Source organism: Dunckerocampus dactyliophorus, chromosome 7 (genome assembly GCF_027744805.1).
Source record: "Dunckerocampus dactyliophorus isolate RoL2022-P2 chromosome 7, RoL_Ddac_1.1, whole genome shotgun sequence".
Classification (NCBI taxonomy): domain Eukaryota; kingdom Metazoa; phylum Chordata; class Actinopteri; order Syngnathiformes; family Syngnathidae; genus Dunckerocampus; species Dunckerocampus dactyliophorus.
The window spans coordinates 156,536-175,224 of NC_072825.1; the positions used below are offsets into that span (position 1 = coordinate 156,536).

General features: G+C 46.4%; 2 protein-coding genes across 3 annotated transcripts in view; both read right to left on the reverse strand.

Annotated features, from left to right (window-relative positions):
• Window positions 1-12,417, reverse strand: part of xrcc1 (X-ray repair complementing defective repair in Chinese hamster cells 1) — a 48,042-nt gene extending 35,625 nt beyond the window's left edge. The window contains exon 1 of the transcript XR_008571961.1: window positions 12,346-12,417. The gene's annotated coding sequence lies outside the window, so the exon portion shown is untranslated. The remainder of the gene's footprint in view (window positions 1-12,345) is intronic.
• Window positions 8,786-18,547, reverse strand: vsig10l (V-set and immunoglobulin domain containing 10 like). Of its 2 annotated transcripts, none has more exons than XM_054781100.1 (13): window positions 17,129-18,547; window positions 16,975-17,042; window positions 15,438-15,710; window positions 15,100-15,366; window positions 14,317-14,559; window positions 13,896-14,177; window positions 13,062-13,154; window positions 12,717-12,926; window positions 12,527-12,646; window positions 12,414-12,454; window positions 12,262-12,345; window positions 12,107-12,178; window positions 8,786-11,198 (listed from the first exon to the last, which is right to left on the reverse strand). In XM_054781100.1, exons 3-13 carry the CDS (start codon window positions 15,655-15,657, stop codon window positions 11,052-11,054), a joined length of 1,779 nt encoding a protein of 592 aa, XP_054637075.1. In that variant the 5' UTR covers window positions 15,658-15,710; window positions 16,975-17,042; window positions 17,129-18,547; the 3' UTR covers window positions 8,786-11,051. The 2 variants fall into 2 exon arrangements, with proteins under 2 accessions (XP_054637075.1, XP_054637076.1); XM_054781101.1 differs by adding an exon at window positions 15,769-16,098 and having other exon boundaries at window positions 11,057-12,178.
• Between the last annotated feature and the right edge of the window lie 142 nt (window positions 18,548-18,689).

Below are 18,689 nucleotides of genomic sequence, written 5' to 3' on the forward strand. Positions count from 1 at the left end.
ATTTCATTAAAGAGTGCAAAGGAATTTATGTATGTTTTTTCTTTGAATGTACCAGGCTAATCCCTGTAATATGCCCAAAGATGACATCATATGGTGGTCACTACCCACACGATAATCAACAACAGATTAGATGATTTTTTAAATTTCTATATTTGGCAGCGATTAGACCTGCTACAAGGCAGCCAATAAACCATCATAAATAGTTTAAAAGTTAATAAAGGTTTTGACCAGCAGGGTGTGTTGTGTGCACAAGAAAGCCTCGAGAAATGAACCTTTACGTGGACCAGTTGGATGGAAAGATTCAAGGTTTCAGGAAGCTTCATTTGGCCATCACTGTCCTCGCTGCTCCGTCAGTTCTGGACAGACTCTTCCCTTCACTCTTATGGGTTCAATCTCCACGCATGCGCATTGTGTGCTCCACAATCAGACGCCGTCAAGGCGAACCGCCATCCTTGATTGAATCAGGTAACATCTTCGAAATGCACACACTTTCCGAGCAGTGTCAAGTGTCGTTATGAATGTCAGAAGCACGTCGCTTTTCTCTCAGCGATATTTCAAAAGCAGCGTTTGATTTACCGAGTGGTTTGATTAGCTTACTCCTGCTACCTGAGCCAGTGTTAGCTAACCTTTCTTATTACTGAGAGCATAGCCTTGCTATAGTCGACTTTATGCCGTTGGAAATGTCTTGTTGTCTTCTTTATATTTCGCATTTATATAACATATTTCGAAGACATTTAAGTAAGTGCAGTCCACAGTTAGTGCGTTAGGACCATGGCGGACATGCTAATGCGCTAGCAAGACGGCACACGTGCCACTCCACAGCCCACAGAGCAGCACAATAGCATTAAGTTGGTCACATTCTCACAACCCTTAAAATAATTGCACATGCTGTATTTCTGTCTGTGCAGGTGAATGTGGGCAAACCGTCCTGAAGACTTTTGGGGGTAAATGTAAGTATAAATACGTATAAATATCTAAAATTGATTCTGGTAACAGTACTATTGAAAGTACTTTAAGTAAAACTACAAAAGTTTATCATTATAAATTTGGAAAATAATTGGAAAAGCATGTAGTGCGGCTGGTCAGGCTGAGTGATTAAATTATAATTTTTACGACTTTATATCAACTGTAGAAGGACTAGACCAGGGGTCACCAACGTGGTGCCCGCGGACCCCCCTCGACTGCATAAGGTGCTCGCAAGCCTGCTTTTCATTCAGGTTTTCAGTTAATAATGAAAGAACAGTAGAAAGAAATGCATTGTGAAATACAACATGTGAGTTGTGGACACCAGCATTTTGTTCATGTTCTGGTAATACAAGTATATTCACTTTGTTTGGGTTAAAAATAAGCTCTGAAAATAAATGTTACAAAAATGAGTAGCTCTCACAAGGAAAAACGTTGGTGACCCCTGGACTAGACTATAAAAATATTTTTGAAGCGCTATAACACTAAAGTAGGAACATCATATTAAAGTATCAATATGAATAATTTGAGATATAAGTCGAGACCATAAAAATCTTATGTTCAAGAACAAAGGCATAATATATGAGGAAAATTAGGAATCATCATTCATCCCTGTCTTGGTTACGTGGCCAGGACAGTAAACAATGTGTTTGAAGTCAACTTTGAATAAAAGCATACAAAAGATGTCAAACTTAATGTTGATCTTTAAAACAATGACCTACACTTTGTCGCACCACTTAACCACAGTTACTTTCCCTGTATAGTGCCCCAGCTCTTCACCAGGGCTGACTGGGCAGGACACTGTCTGTGCTCTGAGCCACAAACCTCCACAAACAGGTGCAACAGTGTCACTGTCTTCACTTGCACTGCTCCTTGAGCTTTGCTTTGGCCTGCACTTCAGTTACCATCTGAGGGAATCCAAATCGGAACATTTTATGTTATTAGTACTGGAATTTTGATAAACATGTTTTTGTTTTTATCAAGATTCAAGAGTTTTATTGTCATATGCATAGTAAAACAGGCAGTTGTACTATGCAATGAAATTCTTATTCTGTTCATTCTTCCAAGAAAAGAAAGAAAACACAAGAAAAAGAATAAGAACATAAATACCAATAAATTAAGTGACAACAGAAGGGACATTAATACAAATAAATAAATAAATAAATAAAGTGCTATGAGTGTGTGAGTGTGTTGCGTGTGTGAGTGCTTCGTTGAGAAGCCTGATGGCCTGTGGGTAAAAACTGTTTGCCAGCCTTGTGGGCCTGGACTTCAAACTCCTGGATGTGCAATTGTGGACTCTGACTGACTGGGGCCTGCCTGTTAGAAAGTTAAACACCCAGTTACAGTGGGGGGGTGACAGGCCAAGTGTGAGGAGCTTATTGCAGGTATATGCTGAATTTCAGCGGATAATCAATAAAAATCTGCCGAATTCCTTCTATGCTGGGCTCGACATGCACTCCTCCGTCTGATGACAATGTTCAGACAAAAGGCTTCTAAAACCAACAAGACAGCTGATGTCTTGGCAGCCATTTTCAAAGTTCATGATGAACAGGTGTGTATTACTAAGCTCAGTAATGTTCGCTTCTAACTTCATATATGTGAAGGCTTCATATTGTCAACAGACAATATGATTAGAGATGTTGTTCTTTACCTTGACATGTTTCATCTGCAGTACTGCTAGCCTTCAGAAGTGTTACCGGTGTACGCTGATGTGTCATTAATCAGCAGCTGCCAAGGTAAAGTTTAACATCTCTAATCCTGTTAAATGAATCCTGTTCATATAGATTTGTATTACTGTGGTATGTGAAGAAGTAGATTATTTTTATCATGCATAATTCACATATACACTGCTCAAAAAAATTACAGGAACCCTTTGAAAACACATCAGATCTAAACGGGGGGAAAATGATCTTCAATACCTTTCCTAATAATAAGTAGATGATGTATTAGTAACAAAATGATGCTACATAATTTGATAGAACTGAAAATGATCACCCTAGAGAGGGGGGAAATCAAAGACACCCCAAAAATGAAAGTGAAAAAATGATGCAGCACACTGGTCCATTATGCTAAAATGTCATTGTAGCAACTCAAAATGATTCTCAGTAGTTTGTGTGGCCCCCACGTGCTTGTACACATGCCTGACAATGTCGGGGCATGCTCCTAATGAGACTACAGATGGTGTCCTGGGGGATCTCCTCCCAGATCTGGACCAGAGCATCACTGCGGTACCTGGACGCATGGAGGAGATTCCAGGAGAGCGGTAGTTACTCCAGGAGAGCTGGACAGGGCCGTAGAAGGCCCTTCAACCCTTAGCAGGATTGATATCTGCTCCTTTGTGCAAGGAGGAACAGGATGATCACTGCCAGAGCCCTACAAAATGACCTCCAGCAGGCCACTGGTGTGAATGTTTCTGACCAAACAATCAGAAACAGGCTCCATGAGGGTGGCCTGAGGGCCCGATGTCCTGTAGTGGGCCCTGTGCTCACTGCCCAGCACCGTAGAGCTCGATTGGCATTTGCCATAGACTCACCAGAATTGGCAAGTACACCACTGGTGCCCTGTGCTCTTCACTGATGAGAGCAAGTTCAACCTGAGCATATGCGATTGACGTGAAAGGGTCTGGAGATGCCGTGGAGAACGTTATGCTGCCTGCAACATCATTCAGCATGACCGGTTTGGTGGTGGGTCAGTGATGGTCTGGGGAGGCATATCCCTGGAAGGACGCACAGACCTCTACAGGTTAGATAATGGCACCCTGACTGCTATTAGGTATCGGGATGAAATCCTTGGACCCATTGTCAGAACCTACGCTGGTGCAGTGGGACCTGGTTTCCTCCTGGTCCACGACAATGCCCGACCTCATGTGGCTAGTGTATGCAGGTAGTTCCTGGAGGATGAAGGAATTGATACCATACCACGTTCACCTGACCTAAACGCAATAGAACACCTCTGGGACATTATGATTAGGTCCATCCGGCGCCGCCAGGTTGCTCCTCAGACTGTCCAGGAGCTCATTGATGCCCTGGTCCAGATCTTGGAGGAGATCCCCCAGGACACCATCCGTAGTCTCATTAGGAGCATGCCCCGACGTTGTCAGGCATGCGTACAAGCACGTGGGGGCCACACAAACTACTGAGAATCATTTTGAGTTGCTACAATGACATTTTGGCAAAATGGACCAGTCTGCTGCATCATTTTTTCACTTTCATTTTTGGGGTGTCTTTGATTTCCCCCCTCTATAAGGGTGATCATTTTCATTTCTATCAAATTATGTGGCATCATTTTGTTACTAATACATCACCCAGTTATTGTCAGGAAAGATATTCAAGATCATTTTCCCCCCAGTTTAGATTGATGTGTTTTTGAAGTGTTCCTCTAATTTTTTTGAGCAGTATATTTACATTATTTAGTTGACTTATATTTTTATGCATCATATTAACATATACAGTCAAATCTGTCTTAGCGGCCACCTTTATAGAACGGCCACCTGCCTATAGCGGCCACTGAAAAAAATCCCCCGCAGCAAATTTACATGTAATAGACCCTGTGTATAGCAGACACCTGTCCAACGCGGCCAGCGGCCACCCATTTTGTCTCCCTTGGTCAATATCTGACCGCATATAGTGGCCAAATAACTGACTCAAGTAGAAGCTTCATGCACGAAAAAGTTTTGTTTTTCAATCAATGAAGCCGTCGTGTGTAGACTTTAATTACTGAGTCCTAGCTCAGTCACAATCATTCACAAGATCCACACAAACTGTCAGTTGTTCCACATAAAAAAGACGTCTTCTTTTGAGCTTGCTATTTCCTGGTCAAACAGTTAACATAACTTTAAGAGCATTTGCACCAAAACAGTACCGCAAAGTAGGCTGGGAACAGGACGTGCTCCCAGCGACGCTACAATAAAAAAAAACATACGCTAGCATGTATGCGGCAGCGGGAGCAAAACTGAGTTCGGTTGTACTTAATTGAAGTATTTTAGAATGTACTCACGTTATTTTTGATCAATCCTCATCCACAAATCCATCAAAGTCCTCATCTTCTGTATTCGACACAAAAAAAAGCCGTCTTCTTTTCGGTTCGCTACTAGTCTGTTAACTTGTCAGTGTTATTCAGCTCCGAAGCAAAGAAGGAAACTTCTCCTGTTGCTTCTGCCAACTTTATTTATTGAAAGCGGCCACCAGAGAGCAGTTCAGAACACACACGTCTCGTCTCTCCTTCCTGCTTGCCCACAAGGCAAAGGTTAAACAAGCCCCACTACATAGCTGTCCAGGCAATGCCTGTAACAAGTGACACCGTTTATTTCCTGGTGTGAGACAATGTGCACTGGTCAATACTGTAATGCTGCTTGTTGTGGGAAGGAGAGACTCACGTCGCCGATGCACTTTAATGGCTTTATTAACAGCCGAGAACACTGCAGGACTTTACATCCATGCCAACATAAACACACTTCCCAACTCTCTCGAAACTCACAGCTAGCACTGAGCCTAGCTCTCCTGCTCGTGACGCCCACCGTCACTTCCCGTCACTTCCTGATGAACTAAGTAACTACGTAACTAACAAGCCTAGTAGTGCTGTACAACTTTTATCCGCAGTCCCACAGTGCCCTCTACTGGTCAACATTATTATTCCCCTCCCCTTTTTTTTTTCCCTCTACTGGTCAACATTCAAACTGGACGCCAACCTGTCTATAGAGGCCACCTGTCTATAGCGGCCACTTTTGCAGTCTCCCTCTAGTGGCCGCTATAGACAAGTTTGACTGTATCTATATTACTTAGTTGATTTACATTGCTATGCATTATAGTTTATATTCACATATTCACATCACTTAGTAGTTAGTTGGGCACCATAGTTAAGATATTCACCCACACACATCCTGACTTGTGCTTAACCTTTGGCCAGAGCAGACATGCTGGTCAGCAATTACATGTCACATGCTGTGTTGTTCTCATGAGCCACAGGGTTCAGAGGAAGGGCTACAGAGGCCAACAGGATGTCCCAGGCAAAACCCCCCACCGGTTGAGTGCACACAGATGGCAGCCTCTCTCCAATGAACAAGGCCTTATCAGCATCTGGTGGACTTAAGAGGTCTCTAGAGGACTTTAGGGAATCACCACCCCCACCGTCACTCACGGACGCTATAAGACGCTTGGCCAAAGAGAGAAGGATGCTTTTCGCTGTTGCCTGTGATAAGACCTGCGTACTTCTGTTGGCAGCAGATACAACTACGGAGCCCAGATACTGTATCTGTATTAAGTTTTGTTTGTTAGAAATAAAACTTCTAAATTGGAATTGAACTGCCTTCATCTCCATCATCCCTCGATAGAATTACAGGCTTCATATGCATCTTTTACTTTGTCTTTTTCTTTTTTTTTATATCTGGTTGTCACTCTGTCCCCTCGTTTTTCCTCTATTATAGCAGTATTTACATCCTTGTTTCTCCTTTCTCTCTCATGCTGTCACTCTGCTCGCTCTACTCTCGCTCTCCTCTCCATCTTATGGTTGCCCAGAGGTGCAAAATAAACTTTGAATTAAAAACTAAGCACTTTTACAAATACACAAAACACATCTACAAATTTACATAACAAATATACTTTTGCACAAAACACATATACAAATTTCCAAAACATTTTTACAAATCCAGGGTAGGTCCTATTTACCAGAAGGGAGTGAACTGTCAATCAGAATTGCACCGGTACAATCAATCTAAGGTTAGACAGGTGTGGCTTCCATGGCTCAATATTACATTTATGGTGAAATAAAATATTTTAATTTTATTTCAGGTGAGAACTTTATTATTCTTATGTTCATTACGTGCTCCATGTGCTGAGAAAGGGCCTGCTTGACGATTTTGTTTCTGAAACACTCTCTATGCAGCTTTTCTGAGTCTGGAAGGACTCAGCGGAACTCGATGCTAACAGACCCTGTCTAGAGCAGCTGCACCCTGGCCTGCCGTTTGGCAGCTTCAGATGGAAGATTCAGTTTCCATCTCATGATTCAGCAGAGGTTCAACTGCGGCGGGGCTCAGATGCACAAGGATGGTGCGTTAGTGTTAGTAGTGCTTTTGGCCAAAAGGCTGCTGAGCTGTGATCCACGGCCGCCGGCAGCACAGCTCAGGGCTGCTACACCCCCACAGAGGTACAGTTGTTTTCTAGAGCTTCAGCTGGGCTCCTCAGGATTGAGCCGAGGGTGAACAGATGCACGGGGATGCTGCAGGTTTACAGAAATCAGCCCCAGACTCATAACTAATATGTGTAAAACTGTAGTGGCTCTGTGAGGGCGTGGCTGGTCTTCAGGTGGTACTGCATGTGGCCTGACCTGCGCTGAGGACAGCTACGGATCACAGCTCCACAGCATCTAGTCCGTAGCTCTGCTAACCTGCACTGTCCTTGTGCATCTGAGCCCCGCCATTCATCCTTGGCTGAATCCTAAGATTAAAGCTCAGTCCTCCAGCCGAAGATACCAAACGGCAGGCCAGGGTGCAGCTGCTCTTATCGAGGTCTGTTAGCGCCAAGTCCCACAAGCCTCGGAGGAGCTTCTTAGAAGCGCAAGAAGTGCAAGAAGCGGAAAAGACGGTACAAGCCATGTCTACTGTCTGTCATCATGGGGAACGTAAGATCTCTCCCCAACAAGATGGAAGAGCTAACAGCGCTGACCCGACTGCAGACGGAGTACCGGGAATGCAGCCAAATGTGCTTCACGGAGACGTGGCTGAGGGAACTTTCTCCGCATTCACATGTCACACTGGACGGATTCCAGCTGGTACGAGCGGACAGGAATGCAACGGAGAGCGGTAAGAAGAAGGGAGGGGGAATCGCTGTGTTTGTGAATGATAGATGGTGCCACCTGGGACACATCTGTGTCAAGGAGAAACTGTGCACCAGAGACGTGGAACTGTTAGCGGTTAGCATGCGGCCATACTACCTTCCGAGGGAGTTTTCACATGTTATTGCTATGACTGTGTACATCCCCCCCCTCAGCGGTCGCTGCTGCAGCTATAGAGCAGATCCACACCATCGTCTCTCAACTTCAGAACCAGCACCCCCAATCCCTCCTCCTCATCTCCGGTGACTTAAATCATGCTTCCCTGTCCTCTGCTCTTCCCACCTTCACCCAGTATGTCAAATGCCACACTAGAGACAATAAAACTGGACCTCCTGTATGCAAACATCAAGGATGCATACACCTCATCCCCCCTCCCCCCCGCTGGGTCGTTCTGATCACAACCTCGTCCATCTCGTCACAGACCACACTCCAGTAGTGCATAGACAACCCCCTGTGAAGAGGCCTGTGAAGCAGTGGTCTGAGGAGAGCAGTGCTAGGCTCAGAGACTGCTTCCAGACAACAGACTGGGAAGCGCTCTGCAATCCCCATGGCAGTGACGTTGACAGCATGACTCACTGCATCACAGACTATATCAACTTCTGTGTGGAGAACACTGTGCCCTCCAAGTTGGTGCGGTGTTTTCCCAACAACAAACCCTGGGTGACCTCTGAGATTTAAGGCCCTGCTGAATAAGAAGAAGAGGGTCTTCAACTCGGGGAACAAGGAGGAGCTGTGCAGAGTCCAGAGGGAACTCCGGCATAAGATCAGGAAGGGGAAGGACTGCTACAGGAGGAAACTGGAGAAGCGGCTGAAGCAGAATAATGCCAGGGAAGTCTGGAGAGGCCTGCAGACCATCACAGGCCATGGTAAAAGAGTGGGGAGTGACCAAGCCAGTGGGGACAAGATCTGGGCAGATGAACTCAATCTGTTTTTCAACAGATTTGAGTCTGCCCCCCCTCCCTCCCCTACCCACTCACCACTCTTCACCCCCACGTCCCCATCCCAGCCATTCTCTACCCCCCTCTCCATAACTGATGATCAGGTGAGGAGTCAGCTGAAGAAGATCAAGGCAAGGAAGGCCCCGGGACGGCATCAGCCCATCAGCTCAAGGACTGTGCTGACCAGCTCTGTGGAGTTCTCAGGCACTTGTTCAATCTCAGCCTGAGGCTGGAGAAAGTCCCGGCCCTGTGGAAGACCTCCTGTGTGGTCTGGATACCAAAGACACCGCGTCCCAAGGAGCCTAACCACTTCAGGCCTGTTGCCTTGACCTCTCACCTGATGAAGACCATGGAGAGGATTATCCTGCAGCACCTGCGACCCCTGGTAGGCACTCAGCTGGACCCCCTGCAGTTTGCTTACCGGCCTGGGGTCGGAGTGGACGACGCAGTGATCTACCTGCTGCACAGATCACTGCTACACCTGGAGGACAGCGGTAGCGCTGTGAGGGTCATGTTTTTTGACTTCTCCAGTGCCTTTAACACCATCCAGCCGTCACTACTCAGAGTGAAGATGGAGAGTGTGGGAGTAGACCAACACCTGACTGCATGGGTTATAGACTACCTAACCAACAGACCACAGTATGCGAGGCTCCGTCACTGTGTGTCTGACATGGTACTCTGCAACACAGGTGCCCCTCAGGGTACGGTGCTCTCCCCTTTCCTCTTCATCCTCTACACCTCGGACTTCACACACAACTCCACACAGTGTCACATCCAGAAGTTCTCCGACGACACAGCCATCGTTGGTTGTGTTTCAGAGGGGAATGATCTGGAATACAGGACGGTCATCAGGAACTTTGTCAGCTGGAGTGAGCTTAACCAGCTACAACTCAACACCAGCAAGACAAAGGAGATGATCATTAACTTCCAGAGGAAAACATCCCATTTCACACCGGTGAACATCCAGGGAGCGGACATAGAGTTGGTAGACAGCTACAAATTCCTGGGTGTTCACCTTAACAACAAACTGGACTGGTCCGTCAACACCCACGCCCTCTACAAGAAGGGCCAGAGTCGCCTCCACCTGCTGAGGAGACTGAGGTCCTTTGGTGTGTGCAGGACTCTTTTACGGACCTTTTATGACTCTGTGGTAGCCTCAGCCATCTTCTATACTGTGGGCTGCTGGAGAGGGGGCAGCACGGACAGGGACAGGAGCAGGATCAATAGGTTGTTTAGGAGAGCGAGCTCTGTCCTGGACGGTCCTCTGGACTCCGTGGAGGAAGTGGGGGAGAGAAGGATGTTGGCTAAGCTGACATCCGTCATGGACAACACCTCTCACCCGCTAAATGACACTGTGGGTTCCCTTAGCAGCTCCTTCAGCAGCAGACTGTTACACCCACGGTGTAAGAAGGAGAGGTTCCGCAGGTCCTTCATACCGACCGCTGTCAGGCTCTACAACACCTGCACCACCTGAACCATGTTGTAGTCACTATGTACTTGTATTCTTTACACTGTATTCTTTACTTGCGTATCTTGCTTGTTGCTGTAACAAGTGAATATCCCCGCTGTGGGATAAATAAAGTACAAATACAAATACAATACAATAGAAAGAATTTGGGAATAAAATTTTCAAGCAGGCCCTTTCTCATTAAATAGAGCGCATATGTTACATTAGAGTAATAAAGTTCTTGTCTGAAATAAACTAACAGAATTTTATTTCACAATAACTAATATTCACACATTAAAGTCACACCTGCCTACAAGTAATATTGCAGATTGTACTTCTGCTAAATGTGACCTACCTTTTCAAACAGCAACTTGATTTGAATTGTTTTCGTGAATTCGTAAAAATGTTTTGTAATTTTGTTTTGTGTGTTTTTAAAATGTTTTGTTTATTTATTATTTATTTTACCCATTTGTGGTTTGCGTATCTGTAAATGTTTAATTGCAAATTTGTTTTGCCACTTTTCTCTCACTTTGTTCGTTCTTCTTTTGCGCTCTTTGTTTTCTTCCTTCGCTGTTTTTCCTCACTTTTCCGTCTTTTTTTTCCCAGATCCAACATGATGTCTACACCCAACACACAACTGTGCTCTATGCTCTACCCACTTACTTGCGTGAACAAACATCGGGGTTTTTCATCAGCTGCGGTGTAAGTGCCAGTCTGAACAGCACACAATGCACTTAAAGCTGAAACTGAAAAAGTTTTCAGTCCATCTTGAAGTTACCTGCATGAGTTTCCTAACATATCCATGTTGATTGTCACAGGAGGATGCGGAGGTGCCTGATCGGTCTACTACGCCTGTGGCTCTTCTATAGCTAAAGTCAGTTGCGGAAGAGGTCGTCCAGTGAACTTCGGAAAGAAGGTCTCCGTGGTCTTGGAGGGTCAAGAGATCGTAACATTGGGAAACTTTGGAGAAGCCTTCCTGGGAATGTTTGGACTTGTGGAAGATTCGGTTTGTGGAAAAAGAACTGTTGAAAAAGAACAGTTTGTGGAAAAAAAACAGTTTTAGAAAAAATGTCAATTGTTGCAAACTTTACTGAAATAAAAATGTGAAGTTTAATGTCTTTTCCACTCAAGGGTACATTACAATCTTCTGGTGGGATGCATTAAGTGCTTCGTAAAACATTTGAAGAATTAATATATCATTAATTAGTAATGAAAATTTTGAGGTTAACGGTTTCCTTACCTTTTAAGTTTTTATTCTTATTAAATTTGAAAAATGTAATAGTACATGAAATCTTTAATAACAAAATAATAAAGAAATATAATTTTGACAATTCAATTTTGTATTTTTCTGAAATTATATTTTTTACTTTCAGTAAATTTAAAAAACAATGTACTACTTGCTTAATATTTTTAATATATACAGAAATAAAAAATTTAAGATATTAAACTTAAAAAAAGTTAGGCAGCCGTTTACATAAAAATGTTTAATTACTGCTAAATTATTCAGGTTTACAGTGTAATAACAGAAACTTTGATGGGTTTGTTTAAATGTGCCTTGCCTTGTGTGTGGTGTTGGTGCAAAATAGCACACAAAAGCCCCCTCTAAATGTAAAAATGAAATAAAAACAAATACAGTCTATAAATGTCTCATATTTGGCATTTTTTCAAAAGAATCAAGAAAAAAATAATGTGAGAAATTGAGAATAAAGTGTGGCTAAACATCAGTAAGGCTCATCATCCATCCATCCATCCATCCATCCATTTTCTATGCCGCTTATCCTCATTAGGGTCGGGGCATGCTGGAGCCTATCCGAGCTGACCTCTGGTGGCCAGCCAATGGCAAGCTCATCATACAGCAGAACAGAAATGTAGAATCATAAATGATAATAATAAAGCGCAGTGTAGTGTGGAATATTTGACTGGTTTATACGGTTGTTGCGACTCTGACGGGCGGAGGCGGGGGCACAAATGAGGGCGGAGCCACTGAAAGACTGGACGGTGCCTGCAAAGCGACACAAGCACAGCTGCTGGTTGGAACGTCATCACAGCACGAGGATGACATGAGACGAGCACGAGGAGGCCAACCTGCTGTAATCTGTCGTAGTCTGGTGGGGACTTGGGACCCCCTACCAGCAGGTTGTGGGGCGTTTGCGTGTGAGTGGTCTGTACCTGTCAGCGACACCAAGAGAAGGTGATGAAAGAAGAGCTCCATTTGGGAATAGAAGAATCCCTCTGACCTTGTTGGCTGCTCTGGACACGGGATATCTTGTCTGGTGACCTACGCAGCACGCAAATCAATCAATACATCAATCAGTACATCAATATGGCCGTCTCCTGTGTGTTCTCTCACTTTTCATCCTGCTCCAGTAGAGCAGCAAGTAGATAAGGCTGCACACGAGAAGCAGGAAGACGATGCTGCAGGGAATGCCAGCCGCGATGCCAGCGACGGCCGGGCCGCTCAGACCTTCGCCTGCCGACCCGCAGTCATCGCAAATCATGAAAAAATACCTCCGTGCAAGAACAAGCTGGCTTTTGTGTACCTGGGCCAATCCTCCGGGACACTGTTGGCTGACCTTCTGCCATCAAAGCCCTGGGGACGACTCGGAAGCGGTACGTGGCTTTAGGATCCAGGTCCGATATGTCGGCGCTTCTGGCTGAGCTGGGTTTGGGCAAGATGGTGCGGTATGTGCCCGACCTGTGGTTACCATCCACGCTCGGCAGGTCCGGCCCGCTCATCTGGATGTCGAAACCTGCGTGGAAACCTGACTTTGTTGTTCCTCCAAACAGTCACGTGATGTTTACACACCCCCATCTTCCCACCGCGTGCGTCTGCTGACACATCAGCACTCCACCCAGCAGTCACGACACACCTTGCTCTTGCTAACCTGTGACGATGGAGGTGGGCGGGACTTCCCAGGTCAAGGTGACCACGGTTCCATCCTGGTGTGGGAACAAACCGAAAGCGGAGATGGAGGGCTCTGGAGAGATGGGCCGGGAAAAGAGTGAGGATCTTTGTGCAGCATCTCCATGATGTTCCATTCTCGACTGTGCTAAGCACTCATGTACCCGCCTGCTTCACACCGCCCGCAGCAACACGGGACCTTCCGAATAGGAGACGAGAGCGCTGACCGCTCGGCCAAAAGCCCGGACTGTCGGCCGAACGGGAGTGAGGTTTACCAACGTATGCTTGCACAGCCGCGCCAGCTGGCATCAGTCCACACTTGCTTGACGCAGCAACACAACTACATGACCTTAGCTGATTTGATTGGTGGACAAACAGGAAGTGTGGATTCATTCAATTACTCGTTGCTGGAAAACAATAACAACGCCATGAGCAGCGCTGTTATTCTGAACGCATGCACTATATTTATTCCTATTAGAATACTTTATTTCCATAATATTATAACTTTATTCCCATAATATTATAACTTTATTTCCTTAATATTATTACTTTATTCCCTTAATATTATGACTTTATTGTCCTAGGATTATTCTTCTTCCTTTTCCCCCCACCTAATGTTCCAAAGAAGAAACCTGAATAGTATTCCAGCTGGTAGAACATATTTCCAGGTAATGCTACTAAAAGGACATGGTCATGTTCGTGATGTCGCTGTAGTTTTTGCCATGATGTTTCTGTAAAAAGAGAGCTATTTTGCATGTGTTTCTTGTGCTGGCTGTGCTGAGGCCAGTCCATCAAGAGCAGTGAGGACGTTGCCTACCTTGCAGGTGGAGGTGTCTGCTGCGGCGTCCTAGAGCGTTCGTGCAGGTGCAGGTGTAGTTGTGGAGGAGGAGCACGCTGACGTTGTGATGACGGATGATTAAGCGCGCGGTGCCGTCGCTGATGTCGTTCTCTGCCCCGTCACCGATGACGGCCTCGCCCCCTCGGAACCAGGATACCACGGTGGGGGGCGTGGCCTCGCTGACGCAGGAGATGCTGACCACTATTTTGCCCTCAGAATCCACTTGGGTTCTCACAGCCGGGAAGAAGTCCACGGGACTTTCTGGAGAGAAACACCTGGAGTTTGCTGATGGGCATATACAGCACCATGTGCAAAAGTCTTGGGTCGGCTTTGCTTAGTGTTTAGAATAAGTTCTAGTAGAATTTAGTGTTAGTGCTACGGGGCAAAGGGGGGCACGTACTTGCACTGATGTTACATTTGTCGCCTCCCACGGGATGAATGCCCTCACAGGTGACACTTTTCCCATCCAGGTGGTGTGAAGCCTTAACGGTCAGGGTGAAGTTTTCCAGGCCGCTGCTGGCATTTATCAAGTCCGGGAAGGAAAGTCGGGCGGGGGGCGTCCCCCCCGGCCACCGGCACTCGTACCGCAAGTGGACGTTATCCTCGGCGAGCACGGAACACGTGGGGTGTCCCGGAGGCCTCTCTGTCCCAGGAACATGTATGAATAAGTGCAATGTTGATGAGCACGATGTATCCCACAGGGCATCTTGAGCCCACACGCCCACCTGACCACCCTCATGAAGTTTGAAATCCACCCGCCTCCTGCTCTCACCCAAACATAGCGGAGGCTGAGCGACCACCTGGTCTGGCGGAGCAGTTTTGGGTCCCAGGTTGGGATCTCACTACCCCCCCCCCCCCCCCCCCCCCCCCCCCCCCCCCCACCTCTCTCCCCGCCTTCCAGGCACGAATCATGATCGGGCATGGGACACAGGTTCATGCTTGATCACCCTGTAGTTGGCGCCTCTGATGAGGAGGAAACAACCACTGGTGGGACACTACTACTACCACTACTACTACACACTACTCATCATGTGTCCCAAAATCGACATCCTTCCCATGTTCCCACGCCCCACGTGGACCATCTACAATAGACACGAACCCCCAATGGTGGGTGTGGATGTACGGCAAGAGTAACGTCTTCTTCCTGTGAAATGAAAAGCGACGGCAGTGATGTGTGACGCACCGTAAATGTGCACGCTGATGCTTTTGTGCCTCTGTGCTGCAGTCATGTGGTTGAGTAGCATGCACGTGTAATCCCCTCCTTGGGTGGTCTGGACGTGGCTCAGATTGAGGACCCCCGTCTGTCCAAGAGACAACGCCTGATCACCAAACATCCACTCCACAGTCGGCCTTGGGGACCCGTCCGCCTGGCAGGACAGGGTGAGCGAATCTCCTGATACGTAAAAGTCCCGAGCTGGACTGACTTGGATGATGGGCTCATCTGGACCGTCTGTCCACAGAGAGAGAGGATAAGCAACGGGTGCGCTCAGAAGAAGACACCTGAGGGGGGAAAGGTCTTACACAACACGGTGACGTTGACGTGAGCTGTCTTGCTGCTGAAAGGGTTGCTCAGAGCCACGGTGTACCGTCCCGTGTCGTTCCGGCCTGGCCCGCGGACGGCGAGCCCACTGGGGAGCACTGTGTACCGGGGGCTGTCCGGTAGGGGGCGTCCGTTGAAGAACCAGAGCTGCTCCTCCACCACGCCTCGCAGCATGCTGTAGCGCAGCATCAACTCCTCCATGCCTTCTTGGACCCGCTCAGGCAGCAGCGTCACCGTCACATTCTGGAAGGTTTCTGACAGAAAGAAAGACCACTCAGCTTGAGCAGAACCCGTGTGAGACCAGCCACTCACCGAAAACCCTCAGCGTGAAATTCAAGCAGGCCGTGCCCAGTCCGGATTTTGTCATTTCCAGCGTGTATCTGCTGCTGTACCCTAAAGGCACCTTGATCAAAGTCAGGGAACCGTTTGGTTCCAGCCTCAGAACCTCCCTGTGGCTTTGGGCTATGTCAGGGACAACACCCGAGCCCACGGTCCAGGTGACCACGGGGAGATGACCTTTGAACCAGGTCAAAGCCGGGTCAGGGGCGCCACCAAAGGACACCGCCAAGGTCACATTGGTGCCGGTTAGGGTGTCCACCTGGGCGGGACCCAACGAGAAGACCAGCAGCGCACAGCGAGCACCTGTTGGGTTGTGGCAAGGTCATACAGGACGTTGAAAAGCCTTTGCTACCTCGTATATCCTGACGCACCCCGCTTTCACTTCTTAATTCCTTCCTAAAGCTTCCACCGGGGGGGTCGAAAGTATGGCCCTTGGCACACTCTACAAATACAATTACGCTAAAAAACAGTAAAAATGGAAAAAAAACAGCAATTTGACAAGAATAAAGTCAGTACATTAAGAGATAAAATAGCATAAACTGAATGACTCACTTAAAACTCAGACATGTCATTTTTTGAGAAAGTCGTCACGTCATGAGAAACAAAACGAAGAATAAAGTTAGGATTTTATGTTGACTAAAAGTGATATCAAATAAAAACATGATATCAAATAATATTGGCAGAATAGAGACATAATATTATAAAGATATGTAGAGTCATATTTTTAAATACGATACATATTTTTCAATCATTTTAAAAATGAAAAATGAGCATAAAAGTGGAACGAAAGGAGAAAATAATACGCTTTGTCACTGATAGCACAAAGCTGTTTATTCACGTATTATTTATTTATTCAATGTAAGCGTGGCCCCCTCAACCTTTCATTGTTCAGCATGTGGCCCTCAGTGGAAAAAGGTCAGACAAAAAGCGAAACGTACAAAAACCGAGGTGCTTCTTCCCCTCGGAAATCACGTCGATCCAATTCATCCGTCTCGTGAACAGAAAGGATGTTTGTTACTGTCAATCATTTGACTTGAATGTGTAGAAAAGCTACCCAACCCTGTGTGACGTCACTCATCACTCATGTAGTTCAAAAGCAATAAAGCACAGAAGCCGTTGGAGCGCTCATGCCTGACAGTAAGTAGAAATCACATGTATTGAATGTCTAGTTGTACTTACACGGTAAAGCAAACGCAAGAAAGACCATCAAGGCTTGGCCGCTTAATCTCTCACACATCTTCATTTCGCTGAAAAACATCCAAGAAGAGGTTCATGTGACATTCCCAACATGAAGCGCCTGGAAAATGTCCTTGAAGCCGGACAGCAATGTCACCTGGGCACGCCAGCTGAGGACACGCCCCTCAGCCAATCACACAACAGTACCTGCCATGAGTGCAGCCAATGGAAGAGAGTGAAGCCAATCATTGCACCCGTGCAACATCAAATATGAATCTCCAAACACCACCTGACATTCATACACCAGCGTGGGCAAGGTGGGTGAAGCGTCTTGCCCTTGCCCAGTGAGTGGGTGGAGGGGACGAGAATGGAACCGTTGACGACCTGCTCTACCTGCTGAGCCACTGCCGCCCTCGTGAAATGCATGAACGCCTTCCAGTGCCTTCTTACTTTCTAATCAACTCTAAGATGACAACACTGCATCGAAGAAAGGGGGAGATGGACCCATTTGATTTTTTCAGGGCCGATACCGATTTTTAGTCGTCAAGGAGGCTGTTAACCATTATTTGGAGCTGATATTCATTGGCACTGAAAGTTCAAAATTTGGAATATACGCTCGCCAATTTTTAACTTACTTCAACTCAAATGATTGCTTATTTCATGCAGTACAACTCATTAGAGTACCAAGTATGCCATACCAAGTATAGTAGTGTTCATACAGTATACAGTGGTAGTATGAGCAGACATTTACTTGGTTGCAGGTGACTCACACTATTCACGCCTGTACCGTGGCGTTTTTGTATCCTTGTTAAAACATATTGCTCCTGTTGTCGTATTTTCCTCACACGGTTAGCTTCTTCTTTAGCATGTTGGCCACACAGGAACAGTCTGGAGATGGGAAGACTTGGGTTCAATTCTCCCTTGGGCATTTCTGTGTGGAGTTTGCATGTTCTCCCCGTGTGTGTGGAGGTTTTCTCCAGGTACTCCAGTGTCCTCCCACGTTCCAAAAACATGCATGTTAGCTTCATTGGTGACTCTCAGGGGTCACCAATGTTTTTCCTTGTGAGAGCTACTTTTACAAAATGAAAATGGCCAAGAGCTACATTTATTTTCAGAGCTTATTTTAAACCCAAACAAAGCGAATATGCTTGTTTTACCAGAACATGAACAAAATGCTGGTGTCCACAACTCACATTTTGAATTTCAGAATGCATTTCTTTCTACTGTTCTTTCATTATTAACTAAAAAACCTGAATGAAAAGCAGGCTTGCGGGCACCTCATGTGGTCGTGGGGTCTACCTGGTGCCTGCGGGCACCACGTTGGTGACCCTTGCTCTACTTAGTCCATAGGTATGAATGTGAGTGTGAATGGTTGCTTGTCTATATGCGCCCTGCCATTGGCTGGCCACCAGTCCAAGGTGTACCCCACCTGTCGCAGGAAGTCAGCTGGAATAGGCTCCAGCATGCCCCCCGCGACCCTAATGAGGAGAAGCGGCATAGAAAATGGATGGTTAGCTTCTTCTGTTTCTTACAATATTGGCGGTTAGCCTAGACCACAACAGGAGTCGGCACGGAGATTAATTGGCTGTAGACCAGTGTCAATCAGGACGCAGAAGACAAGGGGCGGTGCAGAAAGGAGAGAGCGAAAGGGGAGAGAGAGAGAGAGAGAGAGAGAGAGAGAGAGAGAGAGAGCGACACCGCCGCCGGTGTTAAAGCAC